We start from the raw sequence: 25009 nt of genomic DNA on the forward strand, positions 1-25009 counted from the left end.
CTATTAATAACTTGATTGGCAGCTGTGTCAGTGAGTGTCTCCTCACAGATCCGTGTGAAGGGCGTTTTGTGAGGAGCGCATGCCTCCCTCTCCCTCCTGCTCGTTCAGAAGCCACCGCGGGGAGTGCCTGGACCCCAGGGCAGCGTGCCCGTCAGCGCACCTGTTCAGGAGCATCTGCCTCCGTCTCCTCTCTCCCTGCCCGGCGGGAGCTGTGTGTGACTGGGTGACGAGTGGGCATGTTCACATGACCGCAGGCGCAGAGGCACACCAGCCCTTGCTGAGACGCGTGGCACGTGGGCAGTCCAAGACCCAGCAGCCGTGAGCTTTCCCCACAGATGGCGTGGTGTGGGGAAGCGCCGTCCCCCTCACCAGACGTCTAGAACACCCCTTTTGGAGTTGGAGTTTCCCGGGGCCATTGGAATGTAGACAAGTTTTAAAAGTCACATGACAGTGAGTGGATCTGTTATCCAAACAGATAACACACCTAATGGCGCCCCAAGGAGACCCTGAGGTTGGGTTTACAGTGGGGCTTCAAAGGTCTATTGTTTCGATGGGGGTGGAAGGTGTGAACCTGCTAACTAGTTACCAGACTGCTTGGGCTTTGGTGGGCATGTTCACAGGTGAGAAAGCAGAGAGGAGCCGTGGGAGTTGTCTGCCCGTGAGGACCACCCTGCAGCTGTCCTTTGGTGCTGGAGGACCCCTTGTGTGCCTGCAGCAGTGTTGGGGCTGTCAAATCAATGGTGGTCGGAAAGCCAGACTTTGCATCCTCAGGTCTGTCAGTGGGGACCACTGGTGGGTGGCCAGAGCAAGGTGACAGCAGAAACAGCAGGTCTGGGGTCCCATCCTCAGGCCTCTGAGAAGAGCCATATGAAGTTGCTCCCTCAGCCGCTACAGGGCAAGGCTGGCGTCCAGCATCCAACAAAGACACGCTCACTAGTCATGTCTCACCCAGTATTGATTATTGATTCCTGACGGCCTAGTGAGGCAGGAAAACTGTGAATACGACAACTAAACCAATGCTAGGTTGTCAGTACACTGCAGGTGCTAATTGGGGAGGGTTGCATTGTGTCCATTCTAGAACCTTCCAGAAGCCTCTTGAAGGGGGTTAGCCCGAGGTCTCAGTAAACACAGGCTGTGGCTGGATGGTCAGTGTCTTCGTTGCTTCCCCCACGGTGGCTCAGCAGCAGCATCCCCTGCAGATGCCAGGACAGTGAGCGGACACGAATTTTCACTGGGGTCTCTGCTTGTGGCATCCAGGCCCATCCCCAGCTGTGAGCACTGCCTGTTCACCCTTGGTGTCTGTCCTTGTCATGGATTAATTACTGATTATGCGGTAATTATTAATGACCAATTCAGCATTTTCACCTTGTTCATACCTGGCCACAGGATTAATATTTGACTCTTAATGAGCTGAGTGGCAGCAGTGCCACCTCCTGCCCTCCCCTGTCCTCCCCACAAGCCCTGGCCAGGTAGAGCTCTGTCTTAGGTGCCGCCTCTGCTATCCCACTGCCCTAGCCTGTGCCCCTAGCGTCTGGGCCAGGACCTTTGTCCTGCACGCAGTCTGGGAGGGGCAGGCTAGGCCTCATGGTCCTCGGCCTGCCTAAGCCCTTAGCAGCCCTCAGGGGTCCCCTAATCTGGAGGGGGAGCAGCAGTCAGGGTGTTTCATGACCCCCACCTGCTACAGATGCCCAGGTAGTGACCCCTGGGGACCTTTGTCTCTCCCCCCCTCCCCACGCGGACTGCCAGGCCTGGCTGTGTTCTGGTGTCATTCGTATCGCCCTCTGCCTTTTCTTGTTTATGCCCCTCAGCCTGGACAGACACAGGGAGCCTAAGCAAGGGCCGTTACGGAGTTTTGTGCAGGGAGCAGTGTGTTTTGGGATGGTCTGTGGCCTCCTTCACAGAGCATGCACCTGCTGAGGTCAGATGAGTAGATGCCAAGCTCTCTTTGGACCCAATAGCTCTTTGCTCAGTGCTATGGGATCTTGGGCAAACTCCTCAATCGCGCAAGGCCTGACTCCTAAGCTTCTACGGGGTGAACAGTGATGGTTTTGTAGGACAGAGATGAAGTAGTGCTGAGTCACATGCCGCTGTTTGCTGTGGGGCCCGCTTGTTCTGAACCAACTCTCGCCATCCACAAGGCAGCATCCTCTGCTACCCATGTTATAACGGAAGAGGACATAGGATGCCCAGATCTCCATCCCTGACCCAGACCCTCAGCACACGGCCAGATGAACACACAGCATACCCAGTGGTTGCAAATGCACAACATCCGAGGAGCCCAGGCACAGCCCTGCGCTGCAACCAGGCCGTGTGGCGCTTCTCGGGATCGTTGCCTTGCGAAGCTGCAGCCTGGCCTTTAGAAACCCCTGCTTTAAGAGGCTACCCTGAGCCCAGCTGTGCGTCCTATCTGAGCGTGCTGGCTGCAGTCCCGTGTCCCTGGACCCACCCATGTTCTCAGAGCTGCACGCACACTAGGGCATGAGAGACTGTGGAACCTCGGGAGCCCGGGCTCTACAGGGTGCCGGGAGGAGGGCCCCATTTCTCCCGCAGCTTGTTCACCAGCCACCTTCTGGGCAGTGTCTGGGCTGGTGTTTAACCAGAGCTGGGCACTATGCCCTACACAGGTTGGCTTGCAGAGTGCAACACTGTACCCTGTGCTCCGCCCCGTTCTGTTCACCTGCTCTGGGCCACCTGGCTGCTGCCCTCTGCACAGACACCAGAGCCGGTGTTGGGCATCTCTGGCCCAATCTGCCTCGTTGGGGACCATCGTGTCCCGGGATGGGCCGGTCTGTGGCACTCAGAGCACTGGATCGTGGTGGAGTGTGGCACTTGGGTGGGGCTGGGCTGAGCAGGTGGACTTGGATGACTGCTGCTGGCGTCTCAGAGATGGATGCCAAGTGCCATGCCCAAGGCTGCTTTCAGCCGGTGCCGCTGAGCTCTGGCGCCTGAGCCCAAGGTGTAGCAGGCCTCCTTAATGTGTCCTTCCCACTCTTGTCGTGTCTTGTACAGAGGACGACGTGGATCTGGAGGTGCTGGTGAGTGACATGAACGCATCGCTGGAGAGCCTGTACTCGGCCTGCAGCATGCAGTCGGATACGGTGCCGCTCCTGCAGAACGGCCAGCACTCGCGCAGCCAGCCGCCGGCCCAGGCTGCCCGGGCTCCGCCGCCGCAGGCATCACCACGGCAGAAGGTGCAGCGCTCCCAGCCTGTGCACATCCTGGCTGTCAGGTGAGGTCGGCACCCCGGTAAGGCAGGGTTGTGGGCAGCCCAGCTGCTGGTGGGTTTGTCTTCTGTGTGTGAGACACACTGGGCTCTTGGGTGCACAAGCACATGTGTCCGTGGCTTCTCATTACCACCCTCCCCACGTGTGATCAGACATGATCTGCACAATGAAAGGACAGAAGTGGGAGCCACAAGCTGGTGCTATGTGACAGGGGCCACAGCTGACCCTCGGGTGGCATGGTGCAAGTAAGCGCCTCTGATCCTGGCTCGAGCACAGGGGCCAGAAGCCACTAATGGGAGGAGCTGGCAAGCCTGAGCTTGCTGGTAGCTCTGGGTGAACCTGGGGCTGTGCTCAGCACCAGTGCCTTCAGGTGAGCACTTGCTGCGTGCCAAGCACCATTCCTGCTGGAGAGCAAGCAGGGAAACCAGCAAAGGAAAGGTGCTCCGGGTAGCTGTGACGGGGTGATGCAGGTGATGGGGTGGGGGCTGTCAGCAGCAGCCATGGCCCCCTCAGCCCAGCCCCTTCCCAGAGCCATGCCTCGCCACGCTCCCAGGAGCGTGGTGATTGCAGCAGGGTGGCGCGAGAGAGGCTGGCAGGAGCCAGCTCTGCAGGCCCCAGGCTCCCTTCCCAGGGGCAGGGCACAGGTGTGTGAGGACATCGACCTGGGTCCTGGCAGCATCCCCTGGCTCCAGGGTTGGCAGAGGGCTTTAAAAGGGCCGAGCGTTTGCTGGCTGAAGAGCTGGCTGGCTGGAGGTGGTGGTGATCTGACTGAAGACACTGGGGATGTGGTGGGCATTTGTGGTGGGCATTTCTGGTGGGCCAGGACACAGCTGGGAGCGGGGGGCTACTCTGTCTCGAGTACCCGGGGTACAGGGGCTGGGAGGTGAGGTGGTCGGACAGAGGGGAAGACCTCTGTGACCCAGGCTGAGCCCAGAAGATGGCTGCTTCTGTCTGTCCCCCGCCCTCTCCTAGGGACCCCTTGGGGGTTCAAGCTCGGAAGACTCAGGAGAATGCGCAGGAGACCTTGTGTCGGCCGAGTGGCCTCCAGGCTCAGTCCCCGGAGAGCCTGTGTGCTGGTGCGCCGGGAGCAGCTGCTGATGGGCCGTCCTCTTGCTCCTCACACAGGCGCTCGCAGGATGAAGACCAGCACTTCCGTACCTCATCGCTGCCGGCCATTCCCAACCCCTTTCCTGAGCTTGGGGGTTCTGGGAACAATGCCACTGCCGCAGCTGCCGCTGCTGCCACCGCCTCGGCCTCGGCGAGCCTCCCGTCGGCCTCCTTGCCTGCGAGCCAGCCTGTTACCAAGCAGGTGAGTGTGCGGCTGCATTTCTGAATGGGAACTCTTGTGCCGTGAAAGGGTTTTTGCTGCACAGAAGCTTAACCCGCCCCTGGAGGAGCTCTGGTCCTGTACCCAAGTGCCAAGTGAGTCCCATCTCCACTCTGACCCAGCTCGTGCTAATTGTGCCTGGGAGAGCAGGATGGAGTTCCTACCTCCAGGTGTCATCCTGGCCCAGGTCAGTCCTGACAGGTGTTTGAGAGATTGAAGCAGCAGAGGAAAGATCTGTTTCTAAGATTTTTGTTTTTAGTTGAAAGGCAGAGTTATAGAGATGGGCAGGAAGAGAATTTTCCTTCTGCTGGTTCACTCCCCAAATGGCCACAACAGCCAGAGTTGAACTTGTCCAAACCTGGGAGCCAGGTGCGTCTCTGGGTCTCCCCTGTGGATTCAGGGGTCCAAGCACTTGGACCAGCCTTCTCTGCTTTCCCAGACCATAAGCAGGGACCTGGATCCAAAGTAGAGCTGCTGGACTCAAATTGGTGTGTCTCATATGGGGCACTGGCACTGCAGGCAGCCAACCACAGCACTGGCCAGCCATCAGAACCTGCCATTAGGTGCCAGTTCATGCAGCCATCTTCCCTGTATGCGCAATCTTGATGGCCAGTCCTGTCGGAGAGACAGGCTGGCGGCTACCTGTGCCACGTTAACCGTGGCAGGTGCCAAGGGGGATTCCAGGCCATACCAGTAGTGCCCAGAGGGCTAGGTAATGAGTGGCAGTGGCAACAGCAGATGTCCTGAAGTTCCGTGTGCCAGCACTGCTCGGAGTGGGTACTCCTTCACACGTCTGCTCCTCAGACCTGCAGACTAGGGACGTGCTCTCCGTTTGCGTGGCACCCCCAGTGCAGGCTGTATCCACAAGGCCCAGGGTGTCCTGAGACCCTGGCCGCTCCAAAATACGCCTGGCTCCAGTTGCTACACCTCCACGTGGTATCTTCACCCTTCTGATCCACTGTCTCACAGGCCAGCCAGCCACTGCACACGCATAGCCTGTCCTCACGGGTGGCTGTGCACTGGGCACGTGGATGGTTGCATTAGTACAGCTAGCTCTGGCCTCCATAGCTGGCTGGAAAGCCCAGCAGCAGGCCACCGAGGGACTCCATCAGGAGCACGTGGGCTAACTCTGGGTGCTGCTGAAACCCTGAAGACCATTTGGGTGTCCACCTCCTTTGGGACATCTGGCTCAAATAAGAGTATTGATAGACCATCCATGGAAGTGTAGCCTGGGTTGTCTGCAGTGCTCACAAACTGTTCCATTTCCCTGTGTGCACACACACACTGCGTGCACACACAGCTCCATCTCATTGCACATGCTTGTGCACACACAGCTCCATCTCCCTGCACGCACACAGCTCTGTCTCCCTGCACACACACAGCTCCGTCTCCCTGCACACACACAGCTCCGTCTCCCTGCACACACACAGCTCCGTCTCATTGCACACACACACAGCTCCGTCTCATTGCACATGCTTGTGCACACACAGCTCCATCTCCCTGCACGCACACAGCTCTGTCTCCCTGCACACACACAGCTCCGTCTCCCTGCACACACACAGCTCCGTCTCCCTGCACACACACAGCTCCGTCTCCCTGCACACACACAGCTCCATCCCACTGCACACACACACAGCTCCGTCTCATTGCACATGCTTGTGCACACACAGCTCCGTCTCCCTGCACGCACAGCTCTGTCTCCCTGCGTGCACACACAGCTTTGTCTCCCTGCAAACACACACAGCTCCATCTCTCTGCACACACAGCTCCGTCTCTCTGCACACACAGCTCCGTCTCCCTGCACACACACAGCTCCGTCTCTCTGCACACACAGCTCCGTCTCCCTGCACACACACAGCTCCGTCTCTCTGCACACACACAGCTCCATCTCCCTGCACACACAGCTCCGTCTCCCTGCACACACACAGCTCTGTCTCCCTGCAAACACACAGCTCCGTCTCCCTGCGTGCACACACAGCTCCGTCTCCCTGCACACACACAGCTCTGTCTCCCTGCACACACACAGCTCTGTCTCCCTGCACACACAGCTCCGTCTCCCTGCGTGCACACACAGCTCCGTCTCCCTGCACACACACAGCTCTGTCTCCCTGCACACACAGCTCCATCTCCCTGCACACACACAGCTCCGTCTCCCTGCACACACACAGCTCTGTCTCCCTGCACACACAGCTCTGTCTCCCTGCTGCACACACAGCTCTGTCTCCCTGCGTGCACACACAGCTCTGTCTCCCTGCACACACACAGCTCCGTCTCCCTGCACACACACAGCTCTGTCTCCCTGCACACACACAGCTCTGTCTCCCTGCGTGCACACACAGCTCCGTCTCCCTGCACACACACAGCTCTGTCTCCCTGCACACACAGCTCTGTCTCCCTGCACACACACAGCTCCATCTCCCTGCACACACACAGCTCCGTCTCCCTGCACACACAGCTCTGTCTCCCTGCTGCACACACAGCTCCGTCTCCCTGCACACACAGCTCCGTCTCCCTGCACACACACAGCTCCGTCTCCCTGCACACACAGCTCCGTCTCCCTGCACACACACAGCTCTGTCTCCCTGCACACACAGCTCTGTCTCCCTGCAAACACACAGCTCTGTTTCCCTGCGTGCACACACAGCTCCGTCTCCCTGCACACACACAGCTCTGTCTCCCTGCACACACACAGCTCTGTCTCCCTGCACACACACAGCTCTGTCTCCCTGCACACACAGCTCTGTCTCCCTGCACACACAGCTCTGTCTCCCTGCGTGCACACACAGCTCTGTCTCCCTGCACACACACAGCTCTGTCTCCCTGCGTGCACACACAGCTCCGTCTCCCTGCACACACACAGCTCTGTCTCCCTGCAAACACACAGCTCCGTCTCCCTGCGTGCACACACAGCTCCGTCTCCCTGCACACACACAGCTCTGTCTCCCTGCACACACACAGCTCTGTCTCCCTGCACACACAGCTCCGTCTCCCTGCGTGCACACACAGCTCCGTCTCCCTGCACACACACAGCTCTGTCTCCCTGCACACACAGCTCCATCTCCCTGCACACACACAGCTCCGTCTCCCTGCACACACACAGCTCTGTCTCCCTGCACACACAGCTCTGTCTCCCTGCGTGCACACACAGCTCTGTCTCCCTGCGTGCACACACAGCTCTGTCTCCCTGCACACACACAGCTCCGTCTCCCTGCGTGCACACACAGCTCTGTCTCCCTGCACACACACAGCTCTGTCTCCCTGCGTGCACACACAGCTCCGTCTCCCTGCACACACACAGCTCTGTCTCCCTGCACACACAGCTCTGTCTCCCTGCACACACACAGCTCCATCTCCCTGCACACACACAGCTCCGTCTCCCTGCACACACAGCTCTGTCTCCCTGCGTGCACACACAGCTCCGTCTCCCTGCACACACAGCTCCGTCTCCCTGCACACACACAGCTCCGTCTCCCTGCACACACAGCTCCGTCTCCCTGCACACACACAGCTCTGTCTCCCTGCACACACAGCTCTGTCTCCCTGCGTGCACACACAGCTCCGTCTCCCTGCGTGCACACACAGCTCCGTCTCCCTGCACACACACAGCTCTGTCTCCCTGCACACACACAGCTCTGTCTCCCTGCACACACACAGCTCTGTCTCCCTGCACACACAGCTCTGTCTCCCTGCACACACACAGCTCCGTCTCCCTGCGTGCACACACAGCTCTGTCTCCCTGCACACACACAGCTCTGTCTCCCTGCGTGCACACACAGCTCCGTCTCCCTGCACACACACAGCTCTGTCTCCCTGCACACACAGCTCTGTCTCCCTGCACACACACAGCTCTGTCTCCCTGCGTGCACACACAGCTCCGTCTCCCTGCACACACAGCTCTGTCTCCCTGCGTGCACACACAGCTCCGTCTCCCTGCACACACACAGCTCCGTCTCCCTGCACACACAGCTCCGTCTCCCTGCACACACACAGCTCCGTCTCCCTGCACACACACAGCTCTGTCTCCCTGCGTGCACACACAGCTCTGTCTCCCTGCAAACACACAGCTCCGTCTCCCTGCACACACACAGCTCTGTCTCCCTGCACACACACAGCTCTGTCTCCCTGCACACACACAGCTCTGTCTCCCTGCACACACAGCTCTGTCTCCCTGCACACACAGCTCTGTCTCCCTGCACACACAGCTCCGTCTCCCTGCACACACAGCTCCGTCTCCCTGCACACACACAGCTCTGTCTCCCTGCAAACACACAGCTCTGTTTCCCTGCGTGCACACACAGCTCCGTCTCCCTGCACACACAGCTCCATCCCATTGCGCGCGCACACACACACACACACACACAGCTCCATCCCACTGCACACACACACAGCTCCGTCTCTCTGCGTGCACACACACAGCTCCATGTCCCTGTGCGCACACACACACACACACACACACACACAGCTCCATCCCATTGCACACACACACACACACACACACACATTCTTCTAGGATCCCAGTTTTCCTGTTGTGGGAATCGGGACGCCTGGTCCAGTTGGTCAGGCGAGGGATCTGTGCTATCTCTCTGAAAAGCTGCTTGGCCTGGGAACCCAGGGCGTCCCCCTGTGCTCCCAGAGCCTGGCCACAGTGCCAGTGTCTGTAAACTTACCACAAGCTCATGCTGGCCGGGTGTGCATGCTCTGTGGTCGCGTAAGGACGCCCCGTGCCCTCCCCGTGGCTTCAGGTTTCCCGGGCACGGTCTGGAAATAGTTCTGGATCTCTGTCATGATGTCCCCGTGTGTCTCTGGCCTACCGAGGAATGATGCAATGCCGCTTAGCAGGCACACCTCAGGCTGGCCGTTCGTGGGGCAAGTACAAGACGGGAAGTCACCAGAGTGCATGTGGACTCCTGCCATCAGGCATTGTCCGGGCTGTGAGTGTCTGCGTCGGAGACGCTGACCGCTGTCCCGTGTGGCCACTGCCAGCATCATGGCATACTGACATGGTGGGCATTAAAGTCACCCCATCTCTGCAGGGAACAGGGGTCTGTGGGTGTGTTGAGGGGGTACTGCAGGCAGTTTATGGGGAATCGCTTTAAAAATAACGTCGATTTTGGTGCAAAAAAAAAAGCTGGAATCTATACACACTGGGGACTTTCAAAATGTTTATGGAAAATGCATATTATTGAAAACCTACGTGTAAATTTCAGAAACTTTTTGCATCAAAACAGTCGTGTTGTGATTCCATTTTGTCTCCATTCCTTGCTTGAATTCAAGGCCAGGGAGGTGCAGTCGCCTCTTTGTGCTGTGGGCTGGCCAACGCACCCACCCCTCGGCGGGGGACGTCCTCCCGCCCTGCCGATCAGGCCATTTTTCGTTGGGCTCAGGCTTAAATTTCACCAGGAAGGGGAGGAACAGGCCTGCTCGTGCAGCCTCGTCGGCAGGCCCACCCCTCTGTCCAGCCTGGCGCCTGCCTGGACCCACCCCCCACTCCCTCCTCTCCAACCAGAATGAAGGAAAGGGGATTGGAGTAACGGAAATGTGGCGAGAGGGGGAGGGGAGAGCGCCAGAGAGGGGCCTCTCGGGAGGAAGCCGGGAGGGAGGGAGGAGGCCCCGCGGACACCCCTCCCCCGGCCGCCCTCCAGGTGTCCACGTTTCTAGGAAGCTCCGACGTGGCGGCCCTGCGGCTGCGCGCGCGCCCCCTGCCGGCCGCTCGGGGCATGGCTCACCTTCCCGAACATGGCTTCCTGGCGCGACCACTCGGCCGGAGCCGGGCGGGCGGGCGGCCCCGGGCCGGGCGGGCGGCGCCGGCCTCGCCCCAGAGGCGCCACCGGCCCCCGCAGGCAGCCCTCGGAGCCCTGCAGTCACGCGTGGGGGATGGGGGCTGTGGTGTGAGCCCTGCAGTCACGCGTGGGGGTGGGGGCTGTGGTGTGAACTGAGCCTTGGAGCCCAAGTGTCAGCGTGCGGGGCTCTGACTGCTGGACAGTCACCAAGAGCACGGCCACCCCCTGCGACTGCGCACTCGAGGCCCCTCCTGGCGCAGCCCTCATTTCATCAACAGTTCTGCTGGTCAGCCATCGCCTGCGTTCGCCCTGGCTGACTTCCCTCCGAGGGGCGGGGGCTGGGGGAGGGGTGCAGGGTGACGTGGCTCTGCCTGGTTGTAGGGTGTGCCTGGATCCTGAGCCCCCGAGCAGGGCCCCCCGCAGCTGGAGCCTGTCCACCCCGCTTGAGATCCGTTAGGTCTCTAAACACAGCCTGCTGGGGAAGGGCGGGGGGCTGCCTGCGCATTTTAGCCGACGTGGCGCAGCCCTCGTTTCCTTACGCGTGTCCCAACCTTTGCCGTGTCTCCTGGAGCGCCCCTAAGTGAGGGCAGGCGGTTTCTATGGAAACCCCTGTCCTGGCTGTGGTCAAGCCATGTTGGAGTTCTGCAGAGCAGAGGCTGAGCGGCGCCATGCTGCCCAGAGACTCGCGTCCCCAGCGAGGCAGTGCGCCACACAGTCCTGCCGCCCCGCGTGCGCAGCTTTGCGCTCAGCTTCGTTTTCTGGCTTTGTCTCCTTTTAGCCCCTGGATCAGCTGGAAATCTGACATAGAACTGGGAGTTCCTGTAGCTTTTTCAAAATTTGAAACCCAGAACTGTCCCTCGGATGCCCTGGCATGAGAAGCTGGCAGAGGTGCAGTGGTCAGAGGGAGGAGTGGGCACGCTGGGGCCCCGGGAGAGGTGTCTGCACCCAGATAGCACCCAGGGTGCAGCCTGTGCTTTTCCTGGCTTGGACTCTCTGTGTGTTGCCCGTTGGGAAGCCAGGGGCCTGGAGGGGCTGGCCACTGGCCGCGTCCACTGTCACAGGCTGGCTTGGTACGAGCTCTCACTGCCAGCCCCACAATCTTGCTGGCTCGTGCTTTACCTCCAGGAAGCTCTCCGAGGGATTTACAGAGTGGAGCACGCGGCAATGGTTGCTGCCACATTTGCCCTGCATCCTTGCAGCAAACATCTGGGCACTTCAGGGATCGGGGAGTCTGGGGCCGCCGGGCATGGCTCCTTTCTGCCCCCGCCCGACAGCAAGGTTTTGGGGAGGTCTCGTCCCTGCTTTGCTAGGGGCCTGCATGAGGGTCTGTGGTGCAGGAGTGTTACCAAGACCTTGGACACGAAACACACGTCTTCCTGAAGTCCACTTTGCGTGGCCCGTGGCAGCATCGTGTTGCCTACGGTGGCTGGTGTTCAGCCTCAGCAGCTCTGGCTAAAACTGCTGACTCACATTGCCAGAAAAGTGGCAAGCAGGGATCCTGGGGGGGGGGGGGGCCTTTAAAAATTTCTTTATCTAAAAGCCAGTGTTAGAAGTAAAAATGGAGAATCTTTTACCTGCTGGCTCACCCCCACTGTCCGCACTGCCTCCCGCCCCCACACATAGCCAAAGCCAGGAGCCAGGGACCCCAGGTCTCCCACCAGGGTGCCAGGGGTCCCGGCATTCTCTGGAGTAAAACACCCTGAGTGATAGCTGCATGTGAGCAGGTTGGCCACGGTGCCCTCTGGCTGGTCCAGCAGTGGAGAAGGCCTCGGGATAACGGCTCCTTCGTCGCTTCTTGGCCTGTACCTGCTGTTCATGCGAGGTACAGGTACAGGTGCTGAAGAGCTGAGATGTGACAGCTGGGCCATGCTGCAGACTGGCAGCGTGACCCTGTGTCGTGGGAGGACACTGACGTCTTGTGAGGTGCCTGCCCGTGTGCACAAGTCTCTCTGTTCCGTCTGCTTCCCTGCCCGAGCCCCCGTGACCTGCCTGCATCTCCGTTGTAGGATGTCAAGGTCTTCAGCGAGGATGGGACAAGCAGAGTGGTGGAGATTCTGACTGACATGACGGCTCGTGACCTGTGCCAGCTGCTGGTGTACAGGAGCCACTGTGTGGATGACAACAGCTGGACCCTGGTGGAGCACCACCCACACCTGGGCCTAGGTAGGGCGACCCTGTCTGCGGTGTGTGGCCATGGCAGCCCCTGGCCGTCTTCTCCCCCGACCCCTCCTGGCATTCCCCAAGGGGCAGGGTCTCTGGGCATCCTAGGCAGGGCAGGTTCCTCATCCAAGCCGTGGTTAGGGCGAGTGCTGGAGACCCACAGGGATTAGAAAGTGGATTTGTCTGTATCCCCTTGCTGAGTTGGATAGTGGGGCGCTGATGGGGTGTGGAGTGTCAGGGGGGTGGTTTAGGGAAGAAGAGTGTCTAAAAAGCAAGAGGCTCTTATAGAGATAGATTTGAAAACACATGCTATTTCTAGAAGGCACTGGAGTACTTTGTTGGGCCTGTGGCAGAGAAAGGAACCAAGAGCCATGTGGACAGCAGGCCCCAGTGGCCCTCTGAAAGGTCTGTCCCTCACGCGGCACCCTTGGGGTGTCCACCGAACTGAGGGCGAGCTTCCAGTTGGAGGATGTGACATCCACTAAGTGGTCATTGCTCTGAGCCCCGCTTCCTTCCTGCACCTCTCCTCCCTCAGCCAGAATCCATTGCGAGAGGAGGGCATGCATAGCCAGGTCACTCCCCAGCCCTTGTGAAGGCCAGGGCTGGAACCACCAAGCTGGAATTCTAATCCAGGTCCCCCACAAGGGTGGCAGAACCTTGAGCCATCGCCACAGGAAGCTGGCATCCTGTTAAAGCTGGAGGTCCAGTCCCACCCCTGCTAAAGGTCGGCGTGTGTGACTGCTGGGCCTCCCCCGGCCTCTGGCAGCCACCTCATTCTTAGCCCAGCAGCTTACCTGTGCATGCCCTGCTGGGGGTCCTCGGACCTCCCGGGGCCGGGCGGTGTGCGCTGTAGTGCCCTGGGAGATCCAGGCTGCCAGGACAGCCCGACAGAGGACATCCTGCTATGACAGGCCATCCGGGCCCTTGGGAAGGGATTCCTACGAGCTTTGGTGCACACAGTTCCCCCAGTGCTCCCGCGGCACGTGCTTGTCGCCTGCACTGGTGCCAAACGTTGTTCTCACTCCCCTACCTAGACTGGCTGGCGAAACAGGTTGCTGCTGGGGGCGGCAGAGTAGCTGCCTGGTCCAAGGCACAGGTTAGACTGCTTGTGGCTGTGCAGCCTGAACGTAGGGAGGTGCAAAGCACAGAGTCCTTCAGGGAAAGACGCTGTCATGTGCGGATGTGGCCTGCTGGCCCTGCAGGCTCCATGTAGCAGGCAGTGGGAACCATACACAGGAGCATGGCAGGGTTGCAGTGTGAAGGTCATGAGTGATTGTCTGCCACCTGCCTTCTGTGGCACCCCAAGCTAGGCTCTCCATCCCTGGCCGAGCACCCCACCTGGCAGGAACAGCTCCTCTGCCTGTGGCTGGGCTTCCCCACCCTTTCCCCAGAGTGAGAGAAGGCCTGGCTGTGGGCACCCTCCTGTGCTGGTGGCACTGGATGTGAGTGGACGACAGGGATTGGCGCTGAGCTCGGTGCCCACACTGGCCTGCACCTCCCTGCCTGCTCACACATGTCCTCCTCCCCTGGCAGAGCGGTGCTTGGAAGACCATGAGGTGGTGGTCCAGGTGGAAAGCACCATGGCGAGTGAGAGCAAGTTCTTGTTCCGGAAGAATTATGCCAAATACGAGTTCTTTAAGAACCCCACTGTGAGTTGTCCCCTGGGGCACAAGGCCCAGTACCCTTGGGACTTGAGGGGTTGGACAGAGTTGGATCACATGACTGCTCTGAGACCCACAGGCAGTAGCTGGGTCTGAGGGTCTGGCTGCCATCCCAGCAGCTGCTGGGGCCAGCCGGGCAGTGGTGGTGAGGGGTGGGGGCGGGCAGGCTGGACCTCCCAGGGACCCCCAGAGTCCCTCAGTCACTGTCAACACTCCACATGGTAAGGCTGGGTCTGCGTCCCTGCCTCGCAGCCTTCCTAAGGACACGCTGTGTGGCTGACCCCCTTTCCTATGGGACCCCCGCCAGGGAGCCTGGGGCCCTGAGACCCTGATGCACTGGCGCTCTCAGAGTGGAGCTGCTTTTTTATCCTGAAGTGGTGAATTCCATTAGTGAGAGTCAGGCCGCAGAGGAGACTTGCTCACGTGACCGTGCTTCACGATTGAGCTTCCGGAATTCTCAAGTGGCCCTGAGTTCAGATGCTGCGCCTCTCTGCCACAGGACCTCAGACCTGAATTCTGAGGGAGGCAGATTGGTTGTTTCCAGCTCGGAGCCAGAGGAAATAGGACTGAAGGCTGTGTGACAGAGGTCCAGTGCCCATGTGCATGTGGAACCCCGTGGGGACGCAGAGGTAGACGCACCTGCCTTCCCGCTCAGAAGCTAACCGTGAGGCGTGTGGCTTTCCCTGTCTAGAACTTCTTCCCGGATCAAATGGTTACTTGGTGCCAGCAGCCGAACGGCAGCCAGTCGCAGCTTCTGCAGGTACTGTCCACGGGGCTGGGTGTGGGAGAGGAGGGCACGTGGTCGCACTGTGTTCCCAGCCCCAGCAGCCATGATGGGGTGGAATGACCTCTGAGAGAAGAAAGTGTTCGCTCTGACCCTCAGAATCTTTCCTAAGCTCTCTGCGTCACTGGCGCACCCTCTAACCCCTGGCGCTTTCCTAAGCTCTCTGCTGCACGCACACGTCTTCCTGCATCACCGGTGCATCCTCTAACCCCTGGTACTTTCCCTGCGCAGAACTTCCTGAACTCGAGCAGCTGCCCTGAGATCCAAGGGTTCCTGCACGTGAAGGAGCTGGGCAGGAAGTCGTGGAAGAAGCTATATGTGTGCCTGCGCCGCTCTGGCCTGTACTGCTCCACCAAGGGGACATCCAAGGTGCGTCCCCCGGGCTGACCGGTGCTCAGCAGGGTCCCAGATGCTGTCCATTGGTCTGCCTCAAGGCGGCTCGGCACGCACACCCGGAGGCTTTGTTGATGCTGGGCCCAGGGCAGCCACACGAGATTGTGAGGCTCTCCCCACTCAGACAGCAGTGCCTTCTTGGAGACACCCACTGAAGACCCATGCGGCTGCCCATGTCAGGGCAGAGCCAGTGTGCTTGGTGCTGTCCGTTTCCCAGGTCCGCCATTGTGTGAGGCTACGGTGGGCCAGCAGCCATGGGCTCTGGGAAGTGATTTCCTTGGTTAGGGGTAGGTGAGTTCAGTTTTAGGTTGGTACTTCACACGTGGCTGTGCCCAGTGCCTGCGGCTGGCCTGGCCAGGGGTGGGGGCTCTGTACCCTCCCCTGAAGCCTGACCGTGTCCCCACAGGAACCCAGGCACCTGCAGCTGCTGGCTGACCTGGAGGAGAGCAACGTTTTCACCCTGATCTCGGGAAAGAAGCAGTACAGCGCCCCCACGGACCACGGACTCTGCATCAAGGTACCCCCAGCGCCACATGCCCACAGGACTACTCCCACAATAAGCGCTTTCCATGAACTCGGACCCCTGACACACATGCAGACACACACACACCAGGAGTGCGCCTGCTCCCCTTCCCCAGGTTAGGCTGGGCTGTGCTGATGGCCGCCTGCCTAGTTGGTCAGCATGGCCAGTGCGCCTCCCATGCCGTGAGCCTTCAGCTGCGTGATCTTCTCTTGGGTTCAGACCTGGAGCAAGAACTTGGTCAGCCAGATTGCCCACGTGGGGGAGCCACAGGCAGCTGTGCTTGGACCCCCCCCAGTGGCTGGCCACGCAGAGCCTAGGACTGGGTGGGCTGACACAAGGAACAAGCTCTGTCACAAGATGGCGCCTTGCACCCCCATTCAGCAAGGTTCCCTCAGTGGCCCAGCTGGCAGTGCGGGGAAGGCCAGGGGGAGGCCACGGCTGTCCCTTTGCGCCTTGTTTAGCCTGGGCGTCATCCTTGGTCTATACACATGGGGCAGGCAGGGCCCGTGACAAGACCTGGTGTTGTCTGCAGATCAGCTGTCCCTGGGCGTCTTGGCATGAAGCCTCAAGGTTAAAGGAGGCTGAAGTAGTAGGGACCAACTTGAAGGCAGCCTCAGGAGGAGCTGCAGGGGGCAGGAGGCCTGTGCCCATCGCCACACCGCTTCTCCTGTAGGAGCATGCCTCTGTCCTCGGGCTCCATAATGGCAGCAGGACTGGCATCTCCCCATGCCGTCTCTTGCTTCTGGGGTCAGGGCTCAGCTTTTTCCTGGCCCCGTGGGGCTGCCTGTGCCTGGCACTGGGACCCACCTGCCCTGCACAGGCTGCCGGTTGCCACCTCAGCACCCCTTCTCCAGGCCCTCCAGCCTTCTCAGGCTCCCACTTGGAGTCCAGCCTGGTGCCACTCCCCAGAGCCCCAGGTGGTGTCACCTGCCTAGCCCGCTCTGGGCAGGGCCTGGACAGTCCAGCCCTCCTGTGCCTCAGGGCAAGATCTCCCTCAGGGAGCCCAACTGTCCCTCCCTGGTCTCACCTGTTCCCTGCTGATGTCCACTGACATTCTGACACCAGCCCAAGGCCAGACCAGTCCTGGACGGAAGCTGTGAAGGGCGGCTGGGTGGGTGGACGAGGGCCCTCTCCCTGACTCAGCCCAGCTCAGTTCATTGCCTTCTACTTCCTTTAGCCAAACAAAGTGAAGACCGAGACCAAGGAGCTGCGCCTGCTGTGCGCTGAGGATGAGCAGAGCCGCATATGCTGGATGACCGCCTTCCGTCTGCTCAAGGTATGGCCACACCCGGGACCGGCAGCCGGGCACAGGCATGCCCGGTGCAGGAGTTGCTTGCACATGGCACCATCTCCAGATGAGAGCTCAGCAGCTGTCGGCAGGGCTGAGCATGGAGAAGGGCAGAGCCAAGGCTCCGTTTTCAGCCCGGGGTAGGGGCACCTGGGTGTTGTGTTAACAGCACCTCTGGTCTCGGTCCCCTGGGCCCGTCAGCCTCTGCCGCACCCCAGCCCCAGCCACCAGGGACAGCCAAAGCATGGCCAGAGACAGACCTTTGTTGCTAGTTGAGACCCATGGGGTTGGGGGCCCGGCCAGCAGTGAGTACCGGGAAGAGCTGAGAGTGACAGTGGGGGGTTGGTGACCCCCGTCCCTGAGCAGCCTTCCGAGGGGGTGGATCTCCTGAGAGCCTCACGTGGCCCGGTGCCCACAAGACTCCATGCGACAGCGCATGCAGTCGTGCAGATAGGCTAAGCACCAAGTGCGAGCGCACGAATCAGGAGGGTCCTGGAGACCTTGTGAAGGGAGGAGCTAAGTGCTTGGTGCAAGCACTTCTGCAATATCCCCTTTTATATGACACGCATTTTCCAGGAACCCTTTAAAGACCTATCAGCCTCATTTTTTGTTTCCCAGGACATCCCTTTGCACACGAATTCTATTGCATGTGGCTGGAATTATTCAGACCTAAACCAGACATGCAAGCTGAGGCTAGCTGACCAGGATGGATGTGGCAAAGTGTCAGGTCTCTCTCAAGCCAGAGGTGTTTGGCCAGCTGTGACTGGTGGGCACAGTGGCCCGTGAACTGCTGCACATGCCCCTGAGGAATCGCTGAAGGGGAGAGAGGGGGCTTAACTTGCACCTCTCCCTCTGGTACCAGGAGCCGAGCTCCAGGGACAATCTGAACGAATCCCAGAACCTGTCATATTGTCCCACTGATAAACACCTGAACTTTAAAAAAAAATTGTGTTAGATTTGTACCTTTATATCAGGGGGTCTTTGAAAAGTTCATGAAAAGCATTAAAACACTGTATGGATGTCAGACATTTTGGGAACCAAAATAATCTCTTTTCAAAATTGTGTTTGAGACACAGGGACAGGCACAGAGAGGGCCCCCATCCACTGGTTCCTATCCCAAACGCCTAGGAGCCAGGGGCACTGCGTCCCAGGGTGCTCGGAGGCTGGGGGACAGGGAGGCAGAGGCCAGCGCACCTGAACCCCAACCTGGCCATCCTCCCACTGCTTTCTTTAACTCCATCAACAAGTCTGCAACATTCTGTGTAAATAGTAGAAACATGACATTGTGAAAGGTTGCAGGTTTTTTTCTGAATATTTTTGACCCATGGCTGGTTGAATGCAGCAGGTTTAGGAGCCCAGGACCACCCTCAGGTACATTAACTTGATAAGAAGAGTCGGAATTCAGCAAGTCTTATATTTGTGATTCTCGTTCTGACAGTGCCAGGCCTAGGGCAGGCCCAAGTGAGCTCTGGGTGGGAACAGCCAGCTCTCTGCTTCAGCACTCAGTTGTCCCAGCGCTTACGTGTCACAGCAGACACGGCACATGTGCCTCAGTCTCGGTGTCTAGCTTTCATCAGAGACTGGCCTTGAGAAGTGACCACCTGTGTGGTGACCTTCATCCCTCGCCCGAGTCACATGGCTCCTGGAGACTGTGCCTGGCCCGTGACCTCTAGGTAAACAGATCACAGACCCCTCTGTGAGTTAGGACATCGCATGAAGCTGGAGGTCGCCTTCCACGGTCAAGGCCAGACCTTGCCTTGTGCAATGTTAATTTGTGTTGGGGGAGGCAGAGACACACTTTGGGCCTTTGTGTTCAGGGGTTCTGAACCCACACATGTGACCATTCATGGGCCAAAAATATTTTGAAAACCTGTGGCATCTGTGCTAAACACATACATTCTTTCCTATCACTTGCTGAACAGTTGGGTATAACTCCATGGTGTTTGCATTGCATTGACCATTAAAAGGAACTTGGGTGTGCGGTGTAAAACGTGTGTGCTGGCTCCATGGGGCTAGCGGTGTGATGTAGGAGTGTGTGGACTTGCAGACTCGGCACCCCGGGGACAGGGCGAGCCAGAGGGCAGTCCTGGGGGCCTAGAGCCGTGGCAGTGCGTGAACGCCCTAGAGCCGTGGCAGGGCGTGAATGCCCATGTGCTCCTCTGCCTGCGCCAGCAGTTTCTTTCTGCTTCAGTGTGGCTAGCCCAGGATGCTCCACTTTAGTTGTGTCGTTTTTTTGTTTTTTACTGTGTCTTTTCTGCCTTTCTGAGTCTTGATATTTAGGGAATGTCTGTTACACCCCTTCTTTTAGCAGTCCTGTCCAAGTAGGTACTAAATTGAATGGTGATAACACAGTATCATGGTCAGTTGACCATTTCTGCCTGAATGTATCATTCATTCTCCAAGCTTGTACCGCCTCTTTCTTCTGCCTCCCATTTGGGGTCAGTCCTGTTAAGCCCTTACTTAATGAGCTAATGGCCGCTTTCCAGCATTTGTCTTAGACATTTCGCCTTACTAAAATCTCATAAAATGTACTACTCTGGCCACACTCATGCCGGTTTAAGACACTGACTTCATTTATGCCTGCCTGGTATTTACATTGATTATTTACATATTTAAAACTCTTAAGGCTGTTGTTCGATATACTTAGCTTTTAATTAGTACATATTTGGATTTTTCCTGAATTTCCAGACTTCTGGCACTGCAGGAACACACCCTAAATGGATTATTTTACTGTGAGCCTGAGAAAGTTCCAGTTTCTGTGTCACCTTTGCTAATTCTAAGCCGGCAGCCCTTCTCTGTGTGCCGGCAGCCTGTCCCCCACCGCAGCACGGGGAGGTGTTCTCTGCCGTGTCTCACACGCGTCAGGGTGCACGCTCGTTGCCAGTCCCGACACCCGGACGTGATGTCTGTGCATTTGGAGAACTGTTCGGCTGCTCTCTCTCCCGACACATCTCCAGGCCTTTCCTCGTGGGCAGAGATGCCCCGTACACCTGTTCCTGTGTCCTGAATACGTCCATACTGGAAATAGCCCATGCTGCCAGACTCGGCACCAAGCAGCCGTCCGCTGTGGAAGGCCAGAGGAAGATGTTTATTTCATTCTCAGCTTTTACTCCTTTCTTCCTGGCCAACCGGGCTGGATGAGTAACCTGGGGGTAGAAGTTGCGACCCTGTGTGGGAGACTGTTCCCGAAGTGAATGACTGGACCTCAGAGAGCACGGAACAGGACTTGCTGTTTAAGTTCTGTCCCAGGATCTGGGCACCTCGCTTGGTTCCAGTCAACAGTTTAGAGTTGACTGGCAAAGCTCTTAGCACAGCACCGGGGTTCAGGTTCTCGGTCACAGCCTGCGGGGGGTCAGGGTCTGACTCTGCCTTTTCCCCTCAGTATGGAATGCTCCTGTACCAGAACTACCGCATCCCTCAGCAGAGGAAGGCCCTGCTGGCGCCCTTCGCCACCCCGGTGGTAAGTGCAGCTGCAGCCCCAGGTCCAGCCTTGGGCCACGCTGCTTCAGGCATACACTGGCCCAGATCACCCAGGGGAACTCCTCCCAGCCCCGCAGGCCTGCCACGAGTGGCTTCTCTGGTTCCCCGATGAGGGCTAAACTGAGCCCTTGGAGCACTTGCTGTCCTCAGCGTATTCCGCGTCCCCCGAGAGGGAGCCGAGTCCCCTGAGAGGGAGCCGAGTCCCCCCAGAGGGAGCCGAGACAGCTGCTGGACTAGGGCCATCGGGGGTTCTTTATTATTGAACACTGCAAGAAAATCCAAATGCTCATCTTCAAACCGAAGCCACGTTTATGGGGGAGCCTGGAACATGCCATGTGGGAAGGCTCCCTCCCGGGCCGTGGGCTGCCATGGCTACCCACTCTAAGAATGTGTGGCTTCCTCCTTTGCAGCGCAGTGTCTCTGAGAACTCTCTGGTGGCGATGGATTTCTCTGGGCCATCAGGAAGAGTGATTGACAATCCGGCGGAGGCCCAGAGCGCTGCCCTGGAGGAGGGCCATGCTTGGCGGGTAAGCCACGAGCTCTGTTGAGAGGCCGTGGGCAGCCACTGGCTCCCGAGCCACCCCACCCATCTTCCCACGCGTGTCACCACAAGCGCGGGCTCCGGGGACAGGACGAGCTGTGAGGGCAGTCCTGGGGGGTCACGCCATGCGCTCCGGGGACAGGGCGAGCTGTGGAGGGCAGTCCTGGGGGGACGCGCCGTGCGCTCCGGGGACAGGACGAGCTGTGGAGGGCAGTCCTGGGGGATCACACCGTGCGCTCCGGGGACAGGGCGAGCTACGGAGGGCAGTCCTGGGGGGACGCGCCGTGCGCTCCGGGGACAGGGCGAGCTGTGGAGGGCAGTCCTGTGGGGTCACGCCATGCGCTCCGGGGACAGGGCGAGCTGTGGAGGGCAGTCCTGGGGGATCACACCGTGCGCTCCGGGGACAGGGCGAGCTACGGAGGGCAGTCCTGGGGGGACGCGCCGTGCGCTCCGGGGACAGGAGCACCGGCTGCGGCACCTGCCCCGCGTTGACCTCGCCCTTGCTGCCGGCCTGTCTTACAGAAGCGAAGCACTCGGATGAACATCCTGTCCAGCCAAAGTCCGATGCATCCTAACTCATTCAGCACCAGTAAGCATGGCGCACGGGATGGTGCCCGCCACCCCCAAGGCGGCCGCGCACTTCCGGGGCTGGACTTCCGGGGAGGCGCTTGGACTAACGGGGAGGCGCCTGGGCTACGGGAGGCGCCTAAATTCCGGGGAGGTGACCAGACTGCTCGAGGAGGTCGTCCTGCTCGCCACGGTCACCATGCCCGGTCTTACTCTGCCCCGTTCTCCATCCTCAGTGATCCACCGCACCCAGCTGTGGTTCCATGGCCGCATCTCCCGTGAGGAGTCGCACCGCATCATCAAGCAGCAAGGGCTGGTGGATGGGTGAGGCTCGCGGGGTCCCCGGCGTGGGGGTCGGGGTGCTGACGTGGCGGGCCACCCTTGGGAGCTGGGCAGCGCAGGAGCCCCTTGGGGTCGCCCAGCCTGCGACCCGCGGCCACACGGCCCCGACCGTCCCCCGAAGCCCCCCGGGTCGGGCGGACCGCGGGGCGCACACGTCACTTCCGGCTCCTTTGTCCTTTGTCTCGCGCTGAGGACGTGGCCATGTGCTGGCCGTGGTGGGGCGGGGGGCTTCTCGGGCCTCCGGGTCCATCGGGCGGGGCGGCCGAGCGCAGGACCCCCGTGCCGACGTCCTCAGGAGCGGCTGAGCCCCACTCCCCTCCCGTGGGGACCCCCGGAGCTCGCGGTGATGTGGGCAGTCTTAGCCGAAGCCCCCCACTTCTTGGGTTTGATTTCAGGAGTAACTTGAGGAATCTTAAGGTCCGGGGTCAGCTTTCCTGGGACCCCCAAGTGCAGGAGACCCGCCTCGTGCGGCACAAAGTCGCTTTGGCGGCGCTTGGGTACTTGGGGGGGGCAGGGAGGCGCGCGCAAAGAGCACCCCCTTTGTCTGCAGGCCGCCCTTGGGCCCCACCTTCTGGGGACTCCTGGGCAGTGGGGCTGGCGGCCAGAAGGCGGCGGCCAGGGCGGGCTGGCACCGTGCCCACAGGGTGCGAGCCACCATGTTTTTGCCACGCTGGCATTCCTTTGTGGCTGCTGCCATTGGTCAGAGTTGCGCCCTCGTGCTGGATCTCCGAAGACACAAAGGAGGGGGTGCTGCGCTCTGAGCTCGGTTGCCCCTCCACTCGGTCTCTCTTTTTTTTTTTTCTGCTTGGCCCCCGCGCCAGCTGGGCGCCGCCCTGTGCGTGCCTCTCCTTGTCCTTCGCCTCAGTTGCTGCACCTCTGCCCCTGGCTGGCGCTAGGGTCAGCTGTCGCAGGCTCCCCGCCTGGCACGGGGGCAGCGCAGCTGACGCTGTCCTTCAGAGAGCCCTGAAGCCCGTGGGCGGCCCCTGTCCCAGCATCACCAAGCCAGGGAGTGACCCCTGAGCCGCCCCCTCGGGAGGCAGGCCGGGCCTCGCCGAGCAACCTCACTCAACGAGGGCCTGCTCTGTGTGGCCCGAGTGCCCTGCACCCCAGGGCTGGGCGAAGACTTGGCCAGGTTGTCCTCACCGTCCTTGGAAATCTTTACAACTTAGTGCCACAGAACGCACCCCCTTCTTCTGTTCTCCCCTCCTCCACTCAACCCCTCCTTCCCCACCCTCTTCCTCCTCACTCACCTCCTCCCCCAGCTTCTCCCCCTCGCCCCCTCCTCCCCCCTCCCCTTCCCTTCTCCCCCAACTTCGCCCCCTCCTCCCCCCTCCCCTTCCCTCCTCCTCCAACTCCAGCTCCTCCCCCCTCCCCTTCCCTCCTCCTCCAACTCCAGCTCCTCCCCCCTCCCCTCCCTCCCCTGCTCCCCCTCCCTCCTCCTCCAACTCCTCCCCCTCCCCTTCCCCCCTCACCTCCTCCCATTCCCTCCTCCCTTAACTCCTCCCCTGCTCCCCCTCCCCTCCTCCCATTCCCCCCTCCCCTCACCCCTTCCCCTTCTCCACCCCACTCTTCTCTCTCATCTCACCCATCCTGCAATTTCTCCACCTTGGCCTGGAGTCCCCGTGGTTCCAGATGTGGATAATGGGGTCACAGGATCGTGTGTGCAGCTGGGATGTCAACTCTGACCATCACGGGCTGTTTTTATCTCCCAGACTTTTCCTGCTCCGTGACAGCCAGAGCAACCCGAAGGCCTTCGTCCTGACACTGTGCCATCACCAGAAGATCAAGAACTTCCAGATCCTGCCTGTAAGTGCTGGGCCCGGTGCCCTCGGTGCAGGTCAGGCTCAGGCAGCAGGGGTCAGTCCAGAGCGAGCCTGGGCCTGCCCAAGGCTTCCCACTGCTTCTGCAGTCACAGTTGGAACTGGTCTGACACGCGTCCCTGGCACCAACACCAGAAAGGTGGAAAGCAGGCTGGTGACCATGAGCCCAGACACAGGAACCATGTGATGGAGACTGGGTTCTTTGCTCTAAGCTGTTTAGGAAGGTTCCAGAAAAATGCCCCAGTCACTTAGTCCTCTAAGAAGACTGCGTTGTTCTGGCCATGGCTGCAGGCCAGCCTGCCAGCACTCTGCCTGCCCAGCGCCTGTTAGATTTGTGGGTTGTGCTCCAGGCCTCCCTCGGCTGTGAGCACCCCAACCTCAGCAGGCTGGCAGACTCCACCAGCACAGATGTTCTCTGGTGCCCTGGCTGGTGCTCGGATTCTCTACCAAGGGCCTTCTAGGTGTTCTCACGCCGGGGCCCGTGACTAGAACTGTGCACGGTGGACACCTAGAGCCTCTCTGGGTAGCTTTATTCTCCCGGGGCGGGGGCCCCACCATCACTGGGAGCTTAGCCTAGTGGCCTCGGCAGCTCGTGCGAGGGCCAAGGACGCCCAGCCTCCCCTGGGAGGTGACTGCCCTGAGGCCAGGGGGTCTGACCGGTGGGCGGGCACGTGTGTCCTTGTGTCTCCGCAGTGCGAGGAGGAAGGCCAAACCTTCCTCAGCCTGGATGACGGCAACACCAAGTTCTCTGATCTGATCCAGCTGGTCGACTTCTACCAGCTCAACAAGGGGGTGCTGCCGTGCAAGCTGAAGCACCACTGCATCCGCGTGGCCTTATAAGTGCCCAGAGCAGGCCGTGCGCACGGGAACCCGGAAGAAACCCGTGTGCACGTCATCAGAGCAAGATGGTTCCTCCGGTCCCACCGCCGCACACCTGGCGGACCGCCGCCCTGCAGATTGGCCAAGGCAGGGCAGGCCCAATAAGCAGCTCAAGCTGTCGAACCAACTGGAATCTTCGATCACCATAGCTGGGTGCCAACGGAACAAGAGCCGGAGAGAAAGAATTGGAAAAGAACTCTTGCCCTGGAGTAATCTTGACAATTAAAACCAATATGTTTA

General features: G+C 59.8%; 1 protein-coding gene across 1 annotated transcript; it reads left to right on the top strand.

Moving 5' to 3' along the window:
• The first annotated feature begins 3011 nt into the window (after positions 1–3011).
• Positions 3012–25009, top strand: GRB10 (growth factor receptor bound protein 10). Its single transcript, XM_040964844.1, has 14 exons — positions 3012–3229; positions 4350–4533; positions 12338–12494; positions 14025–14140; positions 14844–14912; positions 15168–15305; positions 15736–15846; positions 17030–17128; positions 20523–20600; positions 21031–21147; positions 21684–21750; positions 21965–22052; positions 23783–23876; positions 24584–25009. The coding sequence occupies exons 1-14, from the start codon at positions 3045–3047 to the stop codon at positions 24728–24730; spliced, it is 1650 nt and encodes a 549-aa protein (XP_040820778.1). The 5' UTR covers positions 3012–3044; the 3' UTR covers positions 24731–25009.

The sequence above is a fragment of the Ochotona curzoniae genome, unplaced genomic scaffold (assembly GCF_017591425.1).
Source record: "Ochotona curzoniae isolate NIBS_2020 unplaced genomic scaffold, NIBS_Ocur_1.0 scaffold_3835, whole genome shotgun sequence".
NCBI classification, from domain to species: Eukaryota; Metazoa; Chordata; class Mammalia; order Lagomorpha; family Ochotonidae; genus Ochotona; species Ochotona curzoniae.